General features: G+C 56.1%; 1 protein-coding gene and 1 long non-coding RNA gene across 6 annotated transcripts in view; one reads left to right on the forward strand and one right to left on the reverse strand.

The window, feature by feature from the left end:
* The first annotated feature begins 904 nt into the window (after window positions 1-904).
* LOC136793877 (uncharacterized) lies at window positions 905-15,932 on the forward strand. Of its 2 annotated transcripts, none has more exons than XR_010839915.1 (4): window positions 905-1,184; window positions 2,749-2,867; window positions 13,460-14,623; window positions 15,449-15,932. It is a non-coding gene; the product is annotated as an uncharacterized lncRNA (long non-coding RNA). The 2 variants fall into 2 exon arrangements; XR_010839916.1 differs by having other exon boundaries at window positions 15,478-15,932.
* JCAD (junctional cadherin 5 associated) overlaps window positions 9,096-19,536 on the reverse strand; it is a 91,780-nt gene continuing 81,339 nt past the window's right edge. For all 4 annotated transcript variants that reach the window (XM_067030544.1, XM_067030542.1, XM_067030543.1 and 1 more), the window contains exons 3-4: window positions 15,566-19,053; window positions 9,096-13,646 (exon numbers count right to left, since the gene is read on the reverse strand). In XM_067030544.1, coding sequence (XP_066886645.1) covers window positions 13,612-13,646; window positions 15,566-19,053 — 3,523 coding nt within the window. In that variant the 3' untranslated portion in view covers window positions 9,096-13,611. The remainder of the gene's footprint in view (window positions 13,647-15,565; window positions 19,054-19,536) is intronic.

Below are 19,536 nucleotides of genomic sequence, written 5' to 3' on the forward strand. Positions count from 1 at the left end.
AGAAGGCCACGTGGGATTGCAGAGCTGGGACACAGAAAGGAATAAAGCGTTAATCCACCAGCTTACCAGTTTAGTTGGCTGCCACCTGGCACAGAGCAGAGACCTGAGAAAATGGGATTTAATCAGAAGGGAGGGATTTTAGGCCTCCCGGTACCTGGGCCCTACTGCTTTCTCCACCTGCCATGCTCACATGAGCCTGCCTGCAGTGGGGTAAGGACGCGCAGTCACCGGCTTACAGGTGTTTCCAACACAGGAATGTCTGCACATGTTTTGGGATCTCCGGGAAGCTCAGCCATCAGAGGTCATGCCGCGTTTTGTTTTTGTCTGTCTCCACTGTGGAGAATCCAGCCCTCCCCGAGCCCCTCTCAGTCCCTCACTGCCACCTTCCCCGCTCAAATTCACCCCTCAGCCTGGAAGCAAGCGCTTTAGCACTGAGCACGGAACACCTGAACTACAACAGACTTGAGCTAGAATTTCCTACTTGAGACTTTTGGTGGCCCCGCAGAGGACCGCTACTCGGGAATAATTCTGTGTTGGGCAAAGACCAGGGGGACCCCGATTTGTAAACGGGGACTCTTTCCTCAACGCCTTGAGGATGTTTGGACCCACAACTGCTGCTCCGGGGATGGGGAGGAGAGGGTCGCTGAGGGCCACTGTCAGCTGGGGAGCGTTAAACAATCGCACGTGTTGCGCGCACACGCGCACACGGTGCACGCACGAGGAACGCGCTCACGTCACGCGGGCACGCGGCGCGCCGCACGCACCCCGGGGCTTCCGCGACCTGGCTGGGCTCTTCCCACAGCTGGCCGGCAGGGGGCAGCATCGCGAAGGCTGGAGGACGAGGACTCGGCGTCAGAGGCGGCGAGCGGAGAGGCGGGGTTAATCAACCGGACCGCCTGCGTCCAGTGCGCATGTGCCAGGTCCTGCGCCGGGCGCTCCGGCTCCCGCGATGAAGGAAACGGGAACATCTCAACTTCCTGCCGAACCTCTCCAGGGTGGGCTTCATCCGGAGCCAGCGTGTGGCCGCCTGGCTGAGGCAGGAAGGGTAGGGGAGTTGCTGCCTTAGATGCAGACGCTACAGGTCTGTGATGCTGGGCGAGCGCGCCAGCCCTGCCCCTTTCCTGGAACACGTCGTGGCCGACAGAGCAGCATCGCCCAGGAGAACTGTAATGTGAGCCACATAGGTGAGCCTCATTGGTGACTTTCGAAAAGGAGAAGCAGGTGAAACTAATTTAGTGCTGTGTCCTATTGAACCCAGTATACTAAAGTAGTGTTTCCATGTGTAATGTAGAGATACCGAGCTATTTTGCGTTTGTTTTTTGAAGTCTTCAAAGCCGGGGCGTAGTTTGCGCGTTTACAGTGTCCATCCCCGTGAGGACAGCACACCACAGGGGCTCCTCCGTGTGGAGCAGGCCTGGCGGCCGCGGGGACCCACCAAACACTCTCCCAAAGGCCCCGAGCCCGAGAGGAGGGACGAGGATCCGCTCTGTGCCCAGTCCCCGCAGTACGAATCTGGTGTCGGTCAGGACTTGTCACCAAAGTACCAAATGCCGGCCAAGCCCATTTCTTTTCCTCTTTCCGGTGTGCCCCCTACCCTTCTCTCCACACACACACAGGTACACACACAAACAAATACACACAGACACACACACACAATGTTTGGAACCTGCAGTCCGAGTTTCCTCAGAGGTCTCTTTTATTAAAAAATACACAACAGGGCTTCCCTGGTGGCGCAGTGGTTGAGAATCCGCCTGCCGATGCAGGAGACACGGGTTCGTGCCCTGGTCCGGGAAGATCCCACATGCCGCGGAGCGGCTGGGCCCGTGAGCCATGGCCGCTAGGCCTGCGCGTCCGGAGGCTGTGCTCCGCAACGGGAGAGGCCACAACAGTGAGAGGCCCGCATACCGCAAAAAAAAAAAAAAAAAAAAAAAAAAAAAAAAAAAAAAAAACACAACAAAGGGACAGAAGGGTGGCCACTGTGCAGAGCAGTATGGAGGTTCCATTAAAAACTAAAAACAGAACTACCATATGGCCCAGCTATCCCACTCCCGGTCGTATACCCGGAAAAGATGAAAACTCTAATTTGAAATGATACCTGCGCCCCAGTCCTCATAACAGCACTATTTACAGTAGCCAGGACATAGAAGCCACCTAAATGCCCATCGAGAGAGGAATGGATGAGGAAGAGGGGGTACATATACACCATTGGAATATGACTCAGCCTTTTATAAAAAAAGAACAAAATAATGCCATCTGCAGCCACATGGATGGACCTAGAGATGATCATACTGAGTGATGTAAGCCAGGCAGAGAAAGACAAATGCCATATGATATCACTCATATGTGGAATCTAAAAAATAGTACAAATGAACTTATTTACAAAACAGAAACAGACTCACAGACATAGAAAACAAACTTCTGGTTACCAAAAGGGAAGGGAGAGGGATAAATTAAGACTATGGGATTAACAGATACACACGACTATATGTAAAATACACAACAAGGATTTACTGTATACACAGGGAACTATATTCAACATCCTGTAATAACCTGGGAAACAAACACAGTAAGTTGAAAAGATATCTGCACCCATGTTCACTGCAACATTATTTACAGTAGCCAAGATATGGAAACAACCTAAGGGCCCATATAGATGGATGAGTGGAGGAAGAGACTGTAATAAATAAATAAATATGGAGAGAGGTTTTGAGGAAATACTGTTTTTAATTAGGTAATTAAATTTTCCAGATGTCTCCTCTGATGTGTGTTAGCCGGCCTTGGAAATGTCTCTAAACTTCCGGAACCTCTGCTGCTTCACCTGTGAAACAGGAATGAAAGCATCTGCGTACCTGGCTCGCAGGGTTGTGGTGAGTAAGGGCTTCGGCTTTGGCTGCACGGGGTTCAGAACTGTGAAGTGGCCGCCCGCCCTGTAAGCGAGGCTGTCCCGGTGTCACAGACGCGGCCTGGCTCAGGAGGAGGGGCTGCGCAGCTCTCAGCAGTGGCGCTTAGTGGGGTGGCAGCATCTTCTGGCCCCGGACCCAGATCCCTAAGCGCCAGCTGGCACAGGGCGGAGCGAAGGGGGCCAGGTGACACCTGCCGCGGGGCAGGAGCCCTGCACCTGGGAAGCGCGTGCGGTCGGAGGGGCGACCAGCCTGAGCCTGGTTCCCGAGGGAGACGGTGTTCAGCCGGCTGAACAGACCCGCCCTTTGCCCTGGCGACAGACACTGTCTGCCTCTGTCTTTCCACACTGTTCATTCTGTAAACATCCTTGGGAAGCTGGTCGAGAGCAAAATCTAGAACAAGAGCAGTCAGCAGAAGGGCAGGGGACCCACAGAGGGCTGTCCCCCGATGAAAGCGCCAGGTGAAGTGTCCGTCTGGCGTCTTGCTGCACTGGTGCTGACAGCTGTCCCCTGTGAGGGGCGGGGCCGAGACGACCCCACTGTGTTTCTTATGCGGATGGGGAGCCGGGGCAGGAAGAGGCGAAGTAGTTGCCCCAGGCCGCCTGGCTACTTGGTGAATCGCCGCCGAGCCTAACGCGGAGAAATCTGGACTCCGGGCCACCGGCAGGATGATCTCTGCGGTCACCCGAGCCCCATTCATGCCCACGACAATCTACGAATTACAGCGCCGGGAGCACTCAGCGGTCACTGCCCTTAGAAACTTCGGAAGCTTCCAAGACCGAGCACCTTTGAGAACAGCTGAGAGGTGTGCTGAGTAGCTGGGCTGCGTCCCGGTTATCGTGCTTGCAGGGGCGGCAGGGGCTACAGGGGCGCTCAGGACGCCCAGCAGCAATCCGGACCCGGAGCCGCCGGGGCGATGGGAATGGGCCCGGCTGCGGGACGGTGGGGGCTGGTGGTCAGCGAGCCGCACTCATGCCTGCGCGGCCGCTGCTGCTCTGTCCCCCAAGGATCCGTACCCGAGGGGCAGTTGCTCTGCGGTGAGGGTGGCCGGGCTCGAGAGGTCGAGTGGTCTGGCCTGAGGTCTGTGTTCGTGCTTCAGCAGGTGTCGGCGAGGGGCTCTCGCCCGGGAAGGACTCTGACTGCGCCCCTGCTGGGAGCGGGGTGCCTGCAGGAGCCCCAGTTCCTGCCCCGTCTCCTCCGGGGCTTGTGCTCGGCCTGGCCTCTTCACCAGGCCACAGCTTGACTGCTGGTGAACTTTGACTGAATAGGGCTTTGCGAGGCTCTCCGCGTGCTAACGTTATTTTATCTGCTCCTCGTGAAACCCTCTCCACAGCATCATGCTGGAGTCACACAGTAAGAGACAAGACACCTACTCATCCAAGGCCCCGCTGGCTCTAAGGCCCGTGTATGCTTTTCCCAAAAGGCTTGTGATTATCTGCATATTTTCACAAATCAAGTCCGGGTCCAGCAGCAGAATCCCTTAAGAGCCTTTCTTTCGTGCCGGCCCATTGCAGCAAAGTACCTCAACCCACATCTTAGATGAGTAGGTCTGGGGGTTCTGTTTGCGGGAAAAGCTGCCAGCCCTCCCCGCAGCCCCGAGGCATCAGACGCTCTGGACCAGCTCGCTCCTCGGCATGAGCCGACGCTGCCCTCTAGTGTCTGAACACCGGTGGGACACCTCCGCTAAGGATGCTCTGGGCGGCGGCCGCCGTCATTTCTGGAACCACAGAACAGAGCCCACAGCTCCGAGCCCTGAGCAGGGAGCCACTTCCCAGCGCCTGCCCACAGGGACAGCCAGGCGCTGCCTGCAGACCCCAAGCATGCCTGGCCTGAGCGGCGCCGCCAGCACTCTCCAGCAGGCTCTGCTCTACAGAAGGGCTCCTTCCTCTGGTGGGGACTTTGGTACACCCTTTGCCACGGTCGGCCATCCCTGAAGGCGCTTATCCCAACGGCCAAGGGCCAGGGTTGATATCTGGCTGGAATGCCAACTCGGATTCCATGACCCTCAAATGTTCTCTATCTCCTAGTCTCTCACAAGTGACCATCCCTTTAGAAACCAAGGATATTTCCAAAGACATGAATCTGAGCAGTAAGACACACAGCAGCTCCTCGTGTGAGGCTTTTGGAGAATGCACGAAAAGCAGAGATGCCTCTAATGATTTTTAGCCTTTGAAGAAGCGTCAGGGGAAGGCTCTGAGGTCAACTTGACCCTCAGGTATAAACTGGGTGGGTGAGGGCGGCGATATCCCAAGGCAACCAGCCCAGGTCAATGTAGCACTGATGGCTGCCAGGCAGGCATAGGGTCAAAGGGCAGAGAGCCAATCTCTCGAGCACACCCCCTCTCCGGCTGATTCTTCATATCCCCGAAGGCCCTGACCTCAGGCATTTGCAAGTTGTAAAAACTCGTGGATGCCTTGAGAGCACGCGATTCTCCCTGCAAATGCAGCAGCATATAATGAACGATGGAATCCGCCCGGGCCCCAGTCAGCGGCTTCGTCACTGTCGTGCTGTGTTAACAAGCAACAAGAACACCTCAGGAACAGACACAGTAAGCACTGGTCTCTCACTCACACTTGCGTGGGTCAGTGGAGATGACCCTCTTCCAAGCTACAGGTCTTTGGATTCATTTTTCCAGGATGAGGGGCTGCTGGGGTGTATTTTCATAGCAATGGGAGTAGTCCAAACACCACGCCCTGTGGGCCCCCACGTGCCTGTGCACTAATTGGTGGGCGGAGCACACAGAGCTGTGTGGAGGCCCACGCTGGCTGGCTCCCTAGTCAGGGATGTACGGAGACCCGCCAGCTTCAAGCCGGAGGATTTGTGTGCAGCATCAGCAACATGACCACTTGCCACTTCTCATGCGTATCACTCAAGAGCAGACAAAACTGTGTAACCAACTCGGCAGAGGCCGGGCCGGAGTCTCCACCCGGCAGGCGCCCGCTGTTGTCGTCGTGGGGTTGCCCGTGGAGACGGCCGCTCGGTGGGGATCCTGGTTCTGATGCCAGAGCTCACTCGAAGCAGGTGGCCCAGCGGAGATTCTTCGATAAGCCGAGAGCAAAAGGCATATGGAAGAAACCTGCCCCAGACGACCACCTGTTATTTTCATAAGAAGGTGTTTTTCTCTCTATTGCCTGTGATGGCAGGATCTAGGCTATGATTCTGTGCCTTGAAATGTCTCTGGATAAAGAAAAAAATGAACCCCTTCACAGACACCATCCATCGGAGGTACCCAAACTGAATAAAGATGATCTATTGTAAATGAAATAAATTCTGCAGACTTTAGCTTGTTATCCTTCATAGTACAATCGTATGTATGTGGACTGTATCTGAACCAGATATGATATGGGCATGATTCTAACTTTGACAGGGGACCCTCTGAGAGTAACAGACATTTATAATGAAGAGAGTCATTTTAAAATATTGGTATAACCTGTGTGGCACAATATTGGTGTGACTCAAACACAGAGTTCTGTCCAAGTTCATCCATGTAGGGCTTCCCAAAGCAAAGTAACTCTCCTGACAGCTTGTATACAGAAAAGGCAGACCCTATGGTAAAATTACAAAACTCTCAAAATGAATCCTCCCAGGACCCATCTTACATTTCGTATTCTTTCCCCAATAGCCATCATAAGTTCCCCTTTTGCTTTCACTTGTAACAGAACTCTGATTATATTCAGATTCATAAGGGTGTCCAATTTAAAGGATTACATTTCCCAGCCTCCCTTGCAGCTAGTCTGACCATGTGACTAAGTTCCAGCAAATGGAATAAAAGCAGAAGGAGTGTAGGACTTCCTGGAAGTCTCTTTAAAGGAGGCTAACCTACCTGGGAGGAGAAGTCTTCCTCCTGTCAGCTACCTGGAAAGTGTCCGAGATGGCTGGCGCTCTGGCAGCTGTCTTGGACCATGAGTTTACCTCGAGGATGGAAGCCACCATGTGAGGATGCTGGAACAGAAAGATGTAAGGAGCCTGGCTCCCCAGCTGCCATGGAGCTGAGACGCTAGCCCTGGACTGCCTGCCTCTGAACTCCGTGGAAGTGTGAGAGACATAAGCTTTTATGTCATTTAAGCTACTGTTGTTTCCAATTTTCTGACATAAGCAGCTGAGCCTGATTCTAACAGATGCATTTAGTATGGTAAGATGTTACCTTTGAATTTCCTGACTAGCTGGAGGGTCATTCTCTCATCCTCCTGGGATGAAGCGCAAGCTAAGGTGAACAGCACGCACTTGGGGGTAAAGAAATAGGTTGAAACGCCTCCCCTGCTGCGAGCTGCATCTGTAAGCAACTATTGGTCTTCTCTGTGCCTGTTTGTCTTTTGTAAAGCACTGCACGTGAAATTAATGCTATAACCTACCTGGCACACAGTAGGGACCTAGTGACGTTGGTTTCCTTGTTTTCCTCCATCCCCATGTTGAGCATTTAATTTTAAATACTCAGAAGAAACTCCAGGTAAATGCACATTTGGGTTTGTTTCTACACGAGCTGACCCTGCTGTGATAGCCTTTGCAAGCCCCGTGGGGTGAGGCGAGGTAAAACCACCACGGTTAATGCGGCAGGAAGCACAGGGCAGAAGGAGCAGCAAATAGAGCCTCTGTGTGATCCGGCACAAACCTCCTCCACGCCAGGGGAGAGCTGGGCTCTCCTGCTGAATGCAGACGGAACACCTACTTGGGCCTGGAAGGAATAATGCTCAGTCTTCCACGGAGCTGCCGTCCCCAAAATGCCGAGCGACGGGGTGACCGACAGCATTTCCAGCCTGTGAGATACAGGCTGAGCATCTGGGGGGAGATTTATGCTCAGGCAGAAGCAGAAAGGCCGACTTAGCTGGTGAGACACAACTTCTCCCAACCTGCGTGCATTGAAATCGTGAGAAAAGAAGGCTACTCAGACACTGCAGATGAATGCGTTGGACTGACCGCCAGGCTCATAGACATCCTGGTGCCCTGCTCTAACCGAAGAAAAATGTTTGGGAGAATTCACTGTTGTCAGTCTCTTGGCTGGTCCGTAACTATGGCAGCGGAGAGAGAAGCGTGATGAGTTATTGGAAGGGGGAAGTGGACCACCCCGGTGAAAGAATAAGTCATGGCAGGGCTCCCTACCCCAGCAATGACCCGCTCCTCTGTCGTGCACAGCCGTAATTCTCGAATTATTTTACTCTCGGATCGTTCTGGCAGGGCAAAAGACCCTATGGACTTCCAATTTTGCCAAAAAATAGTTATATCATCTTAGAGTTGGAAGAAACCAGCTAATTTAGTTCAGTCCCTTTCCTCCACTTGTGAAGTGTTTCCAAGTGGGGAGAGGAGGTGGCCTCAGTCACAGAGGGTTTATGCAGAGCCAGGCCCAGGACTGGGCCCCCGATTCCTGGCTTGCGCGTTTCATCTCATAGCATTAATTTGGTCAAGGGACTTCTTTTTTAGTTATGTTCTAATATGTGCCTTTCATTGCCAGCTGGCTGGGAATCGCTCTTATTTTAAAACCCGCATCTTAACATGATCTGAAGTTTCAGGCTACCGAGAGGGCACTGGAGCTCCCGAGCTTTGAGGCCCACACACGTGGAGCCCGGAAAGAGTGAGGACAACGGTCTGAAAAGCTGACGGGAAAGAGGAAGAAAGAACCACATTGCCTTACAACTCAGAAACGACAGCTTAGCAGTTTGCTGGGCTGCTGGAAACACCCCGAGAGCCCGATGGGGCACCGAATTCGCATCTACCTCCGGACCCTCGAGACTGAAAACGAGGCAGCGACTCCCGGAAGGACCCAAGCCTGGATTTGAAAACCTGCTTCCCGGGAGTTGCGGGTCTTCGTGCGTTTCCGTGCACTGAACACCCATCACGGGTCAGGCAGGGGCTCTTTCATACCCTCGCTTATTATGTTCGAGGGGTAACAGAGGCAGACGGGGAACAGAAGCCAGGGAAGGGCCGTGGGCACGGCCACGCGGTCAGTGGTGGAGCCGAAATTCAAACGCGGTCCCCACGGCGACTCCAGGCCTCTTCCCGCCTTGCGGAAGACGCAGGGGGGCAGGAACACCCGGGAGGCGCTCGGTGGGGACCAGAGGGGCCCCAACTCCCTGGGCCCCGTGTTCCTGCATCACCGGCCCCGTCTGAGCTGCCCCCCTGCGGCCCGCCCCCCTCCAGGGGCCGGCCTTTAAGGCTTAGGGGGCGGCCCTCGCCCGCAAGGCCAAAACCAACAGACGCAGGTACTTTCAAGCGAAGTCTTTATTTGGAGTACGGGTCGCCGGGCGGGTCAGCCATCCCGAAGTAGCCAGTATTTACATCGTGCAGAGAAACACAAGAAGCGCCCCTTGAAGGCAGTCGGCTGGGCTCTGGCGGGGCCGCTGGTCTCCCCCGGTCAGGGTCTCGGGGGCAGCCTGATGGCGGCCACGCCATCTGCGTGGCTTCTGCGTCTTTTCCTGGGACCCCCTCTGCGCGCCTCGCTCTGTGAACCCCTTATACCGGTGCCCAAAGACGGGCCGGGATGACGGGGCGCCGCCTGCACCCACCCCCTGCGTCCGTCCGTCCGTCCCGGCCTTGCACTGGCCTCTGCCCCCCTCGGGCCCCTCGACGCCCTGCTCCGCGTGGGACGGGGGCCCGGAGACGGGCCGCGGGCCGCCCCACGCACGGCTCGCCTCTTCACCCCCGGTCAAGGCCCTGCGACGAATCGCTGGGCGACCCGGACTCGCCGGAGGCTCAAGGCCAGTCGTGGGCGGAGGCCCCGGAACAAGGACCTCCCCGCCCTGTGCGGTGAACGCCGCCGCCGCCGCCGCCGCGATGGGGCTCTCGGCAGCCGCGCGCGGGGCTCCGCAGGTGCTCGGCCCGCGGACCCGAGACTCCCCCGGGGGGCTGTGAGCTGGGCCCGTCCACCCTTTTCCAGAGGCTGAATTACCGTCTTCACCACTCCCCACCCCCCCCCCTTTTCTTTTTAAAACAAAACATGCAGGCTGGGGGACCATTCTATCTTCCATGTTATTTTATCATCTCCCCCGTCTTGGCTTGGCGGGTCCCCAAGTGGACCAACCCACGCTCCTGGCAAAGGACCTCCCACCAGGCTCTTAAAGGTCACTTGGAATCTGTCTCTTAAATCCTGTCCTGAGAAGCAACTCTCCTCCCACACACAGATGTACAGAATCTGCAGTTCAAAACAAAATAAGAAGAAAATGCAAAAATCCCCCAGGCCTGCAATAGCTTCAGCTTAAGAAACACACTCCCACCCTTCCCTCCACCCCTGGAGCACCACCTCCCGCGCACATGGACCTGGCGGAACAAAGGCAGGCCCAGCAGTAAAGTAACTGCGGACAAGTCTCTAAGCCCAGATCTTCAGAGAGGGATTCTGCTGTACTGGTCAGTTACTAGGAGATGTTAACCTGACACTGAATTGTGTATAATTTAGTCATTTTAAACAAAACAAAAGAACAGCCAAAACACACAAACAGAATCTCGGAGGGTCACGGATGAGATGGTGGGTTAATCTTATCTTCCATCAGCCCTTTTTGCTCAGAGCTGGGAAAGAGTCGTGTCAACAGAGGATCAGATTCATCACTTTTCCCCAGAAGGCCTAAACCAAAGTGCTATCAGAGCAGGTCATTTCACTGCCGTAAAAAGCGGTCTCGGTCGGTGTCTAGTTTCAGAGTCATTTGAGTTCAAACACTCGGACTTCCATTAATGACAGACAGCCCTTCACCGACAGTCACGTGGGGAAAAAAAAAGATCTACTGAGAATTTCCACAGGAATCAGACCTCAACAGACAACGCTCAGAAGGAAGCCAGAATCTCAGAGAGCACATACATTTTTAAAGAAGTTTTAAAAAAGGAACCCCAATAGTTAACGTACAACGTGGAAAAGGATTCCGAAGATGCAGGCAGGGGCTGGGCATCCTTAGGTGTTGCCTGTGGTCTGCAGAAACGGAAGGTTCAAAACGATACTAAAGATATTTGCTTTTCAATCATTCAGAAATTTTCTTCAAAGAAAGGTAATTACAGCTCTATCAACAACACTTTCCCCTTCTTTTGCAAATCGACAAATACATTTCAAATGTGATTCTCATAGAATTCTTTTAGTCCAAATAGTCAAAATTAGAACTTTTAATTTTGTAAGCCACCAATTATTAAACACTAATAGTAAGTCATCTGAATGAGAAAAAGAATGACAAACACAAAATAGGAAAACTTCTTTTCCAGCCACAAATGATAACGGAGGGTTGTGTGTGTTTAAGAAACAGAAATAATAAAAGAATAATCAGCTGAACTCCAAAGCCCCTGGAAAAGCTCTTTTTGATGAGAGACTCTATCATTTACCTCAGAAAACGCAAGTTTAAAAGCCACATTTTCAAAGTTACCATCCCCACACCTCCCCACCCACAGAAGACTTATGTACAGGCTGGAATCCAGAAATTAAGGTTAGAAGTATAAATATTGATAATTTCCACTACATTTTCAGAACGCTTTCAGAGTGCTATGATACAACAATTTAGAAGAAAGGAAGAGTGTCGCGGTTTGGTTGGTTTGCGATATCCATGAGGTTCGGTAATTTCTTCCCTTTAGGGTCCTTCTCTTTCTCTCGAGGAATAAGCTGTAAGTGGATTCTTTGGGTTAAAAGAAGTGTTAGATGGCACCAACAAAATGTAAGGGGAAGTCAGAACCGTTAAGATGTATGTACACGGACGATACATGCATGTGTCTATATGCATACGTACATACACACATGCCCTCCTTCATCTGCACTTAACAGGGGTGCACACCCCACGAGGACCCCCAGGGGCCGCCCTCACTCAGTGCTACCAGATGACCCCCGCGGTTCGCCAACTACAGCAGAGTAAAGCGGCCTCTTCCCCGCGACATCTTTCCTGGGAAAAACAAGTTTCAGCCATTCCTGGCAGGGGCCTGGCCCGTCACCCCCGTGTGTTGGGAGAAGCAGAGAATCCTCTAAGTTCACAGGAACCAAAATCTGGGCAGGAGTGACTGTGATAGCAGGTGAGAGCCAAGGCTGCGGAGAAGCGTGTTTGAAAAGACTTTTCCGAACTGCTTGGATTCTGTGTTGTTTACTACCATCCAAATACATGAAGTTCTGATGAAATAAAATCATAAGGTACAGATAAAAACAGGCCATGAAAGCCCAGGGTCGTTTTAGGGCCAAACTGCAGACCACGCAATAGTTCACATTTTAGGAATTTGAAATGCCTAAAAATAGATAAGGTGGTTTCTGAAAAAGAGAGAGAGAGAGAGAGAGAGAGAGAGAGAGAAGGAAAGAAGAAAGAAAAAAAAAAGGAGAGGAAAAGGAGGGAGGGAGGAGAAAAGAAACCATTCAGGAAATGTTAGCTCCCAAGAACGCCCGACTTAGAAAGAAGGGGCAAATGCATAAAAAATGCATAAACTTTGCGCAGGTTAATGCAATAGTAAACAGTAGAATACATAGGCCTCATAATACTTTTGTAATGGCATACATATAATGTCTCTAGCACTTTTGAAAACTATGCAGACACTAATTAAGGATGATTCTAGATAAAAATACATATTTCTTTAAAGGGGCGGGGCGGGAGGAGGGGGAGAGTACGGTCTCAGGCCAGATCCCCACAGGCGTACAAAGATGAAACGATGTTTTTTGGTAATTCTAGTGGATATGGCAGCAAAAATTTGTCGTTAAGGATGTTGGCTGGTTTTAAGAGGGTTATTTTCAAATACAACCGTACAGCTCTATTTGAAAAATAATCTTTGTGAAAAGTTAATTTCATTAACCCTGAAAAATGCCTATATTGACATCTCTTTCTAAGATAAACTAAAAGTAGCAGAGTTGTGAACGGGTAAGGGCTTATATGCTTTAAAGCAAATGTGAACCCTCTTTGGGTTCCTCTCACACAGAGGGATACACAGTCTTAAATACAATAAACTTCCTTAAAAATCTGCCACCTAACAATTGTTTACATCATAGAAAAATAGCATTTTTGTAAAAAGAAATATAGTTACTTTGTTAAAATGGTCTATTTTAAACCAGCAATTATTTTTCATATAAAGAATTTCTAAACATCCATACAGGAAATAAAAATAGATAATACTGAGTGCAAAGCAGACAACATCATGTTTGCAAATGATCCAGGTATCTCATTGCCAGATAAATAGTTCTTAGTTCATGATGGTACAAGTTTTAATCTTTCGGGAACTTAAAAGCTACAGCTTTATTCTCTGATGGCAAGTTACTTATACGTAAAGTGACTTCAGCAGAAGGCCAGACTGAAGAGAAATGGATCATACATATGCGTTCACACTTCCCCAGCACTCAAAGTGCTGACACACTAGCAAGGGCCTACATCCCAAGCTCCGTGACATGAGCGTGGACCACAGGCCACGGGGAAGCGGAGGGGGATCTGCGACATTCACGGTCCTTTAAAATCATTCATTAGATCACCCACATTTGCGTTTTCACTTACAGCCAGATTAACACCAAACTCTTTGCCAGCTTGGCTAAACCCATCATTAAGGAGGGTCTCTGTGACTCTTTTCTAAATGTAGGTATTAACTCTTCGTGCTATAAAAACAGATGGTTTCAAAGGACTACTGCTTTACTTCCACAGAGTGACTCTTCAGGGCTGATGAGCTTCCTGGCGGCAGTGGGGACAGGATGTCACAGCGAGGGTCCCAGCTTCCTCCCCGGCGGCGGGGCCGAGGCCAGCTCGGAGATCACTCTGTTAGCAGATGACACAGCCCGCACTCCACTGGCACGCCGTCACACCCTCTCCACCCTGCTAGGGTCGTACGAATCTGCAAAAAGGAAAACAAAAGACAGGTAGCGGTATATTCAGCTGGTCTGTGGTCTGTTTCGTCCTCAGACCAGAAAGAAATATGTTTACGGAACCAAGCCCACGTGTGTAGAAACGTTCATTTGCAGACATCTCACCCATCTTATTGGTATTTTTCACTTCGGATTAAAAAGCCATCTCAACAGTCTAAAGGCCGTCTTAAAGGGACGTGTACGACCACTAGCTGATCGCAGATGGAAAAATGGCAGTTGCGTAGTATTTTGATGGTCCCTTCCTGTCGTTCCCAGTGGAACATAATTAACTTTAAGTGCAACCCTTGTAAAGCAGCGGTGACGCTCTTAGCTGACAGCGAAGAGGATACTGTGTGTGCGTGTAAATTACAGCTCTAAGGAACCCCTGCTGCAGGATGCGTGACCTTGTGATCGGAGACGTCCCAGAAGGGCCTGAGGCCCCTGAGACCCTGAGAGCTGGGCCGGCAATGACAGGGCTCCTGTCTCTGACCCGACAGCGGGCAGCAGGCCCTGGGAGTCTGGGCTGCCACGCTGATCCGTTCTACAGGCACACACGCTGGGCCCAGGCGGCCCGGGTTTCCGAAACGGGACACCACACAGAAGAACAACAGCCCTAGACCGTCATTAGGGCTGCGGCTAGGCCCTCGGGGGCCACAGATCTCTGGGGTCCGGGCAAACCTGAGGCTTACGCCCGGCAGCGCCGGGACGCCGAGTAACGGGCGCACTTCACCCCTTCCAGCAGAGGGGTCCCTTCCAGTCGGGAGCTTATGACGTGGACGCTGAACTTCCTCTAATCACGTCTAGGGTATATAAGCGATAATCCCCGGCGCCTGAAACGGAGACGCCAAGGGCTCTCGCGCCTGTTCGTGTCAGAGCCGAGAGGGTGAACAGGTGTTTGGGGCATCACGGTCATGGGAACGTGCCTCGCGGTTCTACACGCTGAAGAAGGCTCAGGAGACATGTGAAGGTGAGAGGGTGCAGGGCTCGTGGGCCTGCAGGATGCTGCAGCCAGAGCCAGTTCCCCTGGGTCTTAGCCACCGGAGCTCAGGGGCTGGAAGAAAAGGGTTGGCGGGTGAACTTCCAGGGGTAGGTGGGTGCTGAGAGAAGCAAACTGCTAATTCCGTCCAGACCCCTCAAGTCTTATGAATGGTGTGGTGGTGAAAACAGATAAAAATGGGGACAAAGGATTCTGCAAGAATCACAGGGCAGGGAGTTTATCGAATCGACTGGTACGTCTTTTCCCATTAGGTTAATAGAGCAACGCGGGTTACCTGGGTGAATGGCTATTATCTGGGAGGAGAGTACAGAGTACAACAAATGCCGTGGTCTCCTACGGGACTGACCAAGGTTCCCGCACGAAAGCTGGGACACTTTACTGAGGTGCCTCTTCACAGTTAGGGGCCCCCGAGGTGGTTTATGCCTGGAATTTTACCTAGTTGCTTACGTGGATAATTTCTGTCAAGAAGACTGGACCATTTATTTTTTTTATTTTTTATTTTTTTTGCGGTATGCGGGCCTCTCACTGCTGTGGCCTCTCCCGTTGCGGAGCGCAGGCTCCGGACGCGCAGGCTCGGCGGCCACGGCTCACGGGCCCAGCCGCTCCGCGGCTCGTGGGATCCTCCCGGACCGGGGCACGAACCCACGTCCCCTGCATCGGCAGGCGGACTCTCAACCACTGCGCCACCAGGGAAGCCCTGGACCATTTAAAATACACTATAAGATCTTGCTTTCTAAGGAAAGCTTCTGGATGACTCTTGGTAAAATGCAGACTCTTTTGTACCCTAATTCACAGGGTCCGTTGCACCTTTTCCGAATCCGCAGGTTTCAGCGTCCACCAACCTTGTGTTCTGACGCTCTCGGGACGTCAAATGAACACTGACCGCGCCCGCCCGCCTGCCCCGATCCTCACCTGGGCACCAGAAGTCCTGACCGCCGTTCTCCTCCCTTTGTGCTGTGGCGTGCCCGTCTTCTCCCCGCGGGAAGGCACCCTTGGGGTCCGGGAGCTTGTGCCTGGCGCTCAGAGCCCCGGGGCCCCTCCCGGCCTTCAGGTCCTCTGCCTCCTCCGCAGAGTCCACGCCCCGCGAGGTCAGGAGCCTCAGCCGAGACACAGAGCTCACCTCCTTCATCCTCATCAGGCGGTCGGGGTCTGCCCTCCGCGGGGGGGACGCCAGTTTCTCCTGTAAACTTTCAATCACTTTGGACGTGCTTCGGAGCCTCTTTTCTGAGGCTGCCAAACTTGGGGTCCTTTCTATAAAATGGAACAGGGTGGACCTGAAGGGTGGCTTTGTCCCCACGTCCTTGGGATGGAAGGGCTGGCCCTCCTGGGGGCTGGGCTGAGGCTCAGGGGCCTTGCTGGGGGCGGCCCCGTCCACGCCCACGGGCTCGGAGGCCTGGGGGGCCTGCCGGGCGCTGCCCCCTTCTCCCACAAACAGAGGGCTCTCGGTCCAGCCACACCTCCTCCTGCTGTAGAAGGCGTCGGCGGACGCGGCGGGGTCACACCGCTGGGCTGGGCTGGCCGCTGCCTCCTGCCTGGGGGCCTCAAGCCTGCGGGCACCTCCATCAGGCTCGGGGTCTCGGCTCTGCCCTGTCCTTCGGGCGCCTGGCAGCAGGGACTCCACGGCCACCTCAATGCCCAGGATCCTGGCAGCCCTGGCTTGCAGGGACTCGTTTGGGGGGATTTCTACTGCTCTGGCTTCCCCCGGAGACCCCGCTAACTGGCCGGCGCTCTGCCCCTGCCCCGGCGTTAGCCCCACAGACCTCAAGTCTGGCGCCGACAGGCCTCGGGGTTTGCCAGCCAGAGAGAGGGGGGCCCCCGAGGTCCCCTGCTGCCCACCGCCCGTCTTGGGAGCGCCGGCCGCGCTCAGCTCCGCAGCACTGAGCCCGCCGCGGAGCTCCCGACTCGGCAGGGGCGCCCTCGGTTCCGCTGCGTCGGGCGGGGGCCCTGCTCCGGCATCGCTCGGCCCGGACGACGCTGCTCGTCTCACGGGCCTCGGGCTGACGGCCGGCTCGGGCACCCCGGCCTCGACCCCCCGGCCCCGCTCCTCCGCCATCCAGCTCCCGGGGGGCCGAGGCCTCGCCTCCTCGCCCCAGCTCTCGGGCTTGCTCTTGTTGCTCCCCGGCCCGGGCCCCGGGTCCTCGGGCGCCCTGCCCGCCGGGAGGCCGGGGCCTCCCCAGGGCGGCTCTGTCTCGCTGTCCTCGCTGCCGCTGCCGCCGCCGCCCCCGCTCCCCTCCTCCTCCTGAAGCTCCTTGTTGAAACTCTCCAACTGGCTGATCAAGTCCCACGGGCGGCGGCTGACGGGCTTCAGGAGGAACTGCCCAAACGGCTGTCTGCTGTTGCAGGGGCCCGTGGTCGCCCCCTTGACGACCTCGGCCCTGGGCACCGGGCTGCCTCCGCGGACACGGCCGTCCACGCGTGGCTCGGCCGGGCCGGCCCTTGGTGCGGGGGCCTGGCTGCTGGGCGAGGAGGAGCCCGAGAAGGCGCTGCTGCCGCACGGGCTGAGGGGCCCCCCGTGGCCTTTGGGGGAAGGAGCCCCGGGCCTCTGGTTCTGGTCACTGGACGCCAACGCCACGTGCATCTGAACCTCGATGGCGTCAAAACATCTCGGGGGCAGCGCGGTGTCGGGGGACCCTCCCCGCATCTCCCCGGGGAGGGGCCGCGGCCTGTGGGATTCCTGGCCGAAGCTAGTCTGCGTTTGCTGGTCTCTGTGCTGCTGCCCGGGCCACGAGCCAGGACACGCGAGCGCTCGGTGCTTCGCAGGGTGTGGGAACCTGGGGTCGTCTGCTGGCTGGTCCCCTCCGGGGCCCCCCGGCTCTGGTTTCTGGAGCTCCGTCCTCCCGGTCACGCCGCCCGTGAGCTCCTGCAGCTCCAGGTCGGTGGAGGACAGACTCAGCAGACTCTGCTCTTGCAGAGCCGCGCTCTTCTCGGACCCAGGCCTTCTATCCGCGCTCCGTTTCAAGCCATTGTTGTTCGTATCTGTAGCTGGCAGATGTGATTCTGACTTAACTGGGATGGAAACCAAACAAAATATCGTCTCGCTCAGCTTTTTCTTTGAACTTTTCTTGGTCTGCAGCCCAGCTTCGAACTTTCTGAGCTGGGTTTGGGTCTCGCAGGTACCCTCGCCGCGGGGGCTCGGGGAGGAGACGAGGCTTTCTGCGCGCCCGTCCGGCCGCTGACTCCAGGGGGCGACGCAGCTGTCTCTGTGGTCAGCAAGGCCACCGTCTTCTCCACCCCCGGGGAGCCGGTCCCACAGCCAAGGGGCGCCGGGGTCGGCCGCGGGCGGGCGGCTCTCGCTCCCCGAGGGGCCCCGAACGGCAGCCTCCCGCTGCAGGCCTCCAGGCGCCGGCTCCGGGCCGGGGACAGGGCCATCCAGCTTCGCGTCTTCCCAGAAGCCGTGGGGTCGGGCGAGTCTAAGGTGTCGTATCCGTGGGTCGTCGAAGGGGATGTACAGGACGGAGCCGTCGCCAGCCGTGGCGGGGCGGGGCTGCGGCAGGACCCCGACAGGAGAGCACGGGCCGGGCCCGCGCTCCTCCCCGGCGCCCCGGGGGCCCGGAGCGGGCTGGCCGGCGGCGGCAGCCTTCTCCACCGGGGCCGGCTGCGCGCGGCGGCCTCCGCCCTCGGGCCTCCGCCCCCGGGCCTCCCCCGGGCAGCCGGGTGCGGCGGGCGACCTGTAGGAGGGCGGAGGCACGTACACCGGGGGCTCCAGGCCGGGGTCGGGCGCGCACGGCTCCTGCCTGGCGGCGTCGCTCGCCTTGGCCGAGGGGGCCGCAGCCAAGTCCGGCTGCCGGCTGTCCGCGTGGCCGCCGTTTTCCGCGCCGGCCCTGCAGTGCTGGCGGGAGCCGTAAGACGGCGGCTTGAGGGGCCTCCCAAACCGAGGCCGGGGTAAGGGGGCCGAGGAGCCACCCTTCTCGGGGTTCCTGGGGGATTCCGAGTCGCGAGCGCCGTTTGGAGGCTGAAATGGCACTTGAGGGACACCTGGAAAGTGCCCGTCGCTCAACGGGATGGGAATCTCCACGCAGCTCAGGTTCTCGGGGGAAAGAACTCTCGGCAGCGGCTGGGACTTCCCTGTGCTCTGGGAGGCCAAGCCGAGGCCTCCGAGCACACACGGGTGCAGGTCTTGGAACAACTTCTCCCCGACGCCAGCCGGCATCTGCCCCCCCGGGCTCCGTGGCGGGGCCTGGCCTCCGACGCGGACGCTCTGCCACCTGGCGGGAGCCGCCAGTGCCAGCCCTTCCTCGCAGAGTGCCTTCTTCATCCCGTCCTCGCTCCTTCCTCCGGCCTGCCGGGGCCCCTGGGCGGCGTGCGCGGGCGGGCTGGGGGCCCGGGCCGCCTCCTCGCGGGCCTCCTGCTCTCTCCTCCGGTAGGTATGGCCGCGGCCGGCCGGGGGCTGCTGGCGGAGCCTGCGAGACAGAGAGGCACGCGGTTACGCCAGGGAGGGCGCGCACGGAGAGCCCGCCTGGGCCGCCACTGCTGAAACCACACCCCGGGGCGGCCCTGGCGGCGCAGGCTGAGGAGTCCGCCTGCCAGGGCGGGGGACACGGGTGCGAGCCCTGCTCCGGGAGGATCCCACAGGCCCCGGAGCGGCTGGGCCCGTGCGCCACGGCCGCTGAGCCTGCGCTCTAGAGCCCGTGAGCCACAGTTACTGAGCCCGTGCGCCACAACTACTGAGCGTGTGCTCTAGAGCCCAAGAGCCACAGCTACTGAGCCTGCGAGCCACAGCTACAGAGCCCATGAGCCACAACTACTGAGCATGTGCTCTAGAGCCCAAGAGCCACAACTACTGAGCCTGCATGCCACAACTACTGAGCCTGTGTACCACAACTACTGAGCCTGCACTCTAGAGCCCGTGAGCCACAGCTACTGAGCCCGTGCGCCACAACTAC

The sequence above is a fragment of the Kogia breviceps genome, chromosome 3 (genome assembly GCF_026419965.1).
Source record: "Kogia breviceps isolate mKogBre1 chromosome 3, mKogBre1 haplotype 1, whole genome shotgun sequence".
Taxonomy (NCBI): Eukaryota; Metazoa; Chordata; class Mammalia; order Artiodactyla; family Physeteridae; genus Kogia; species Kogia breviceps.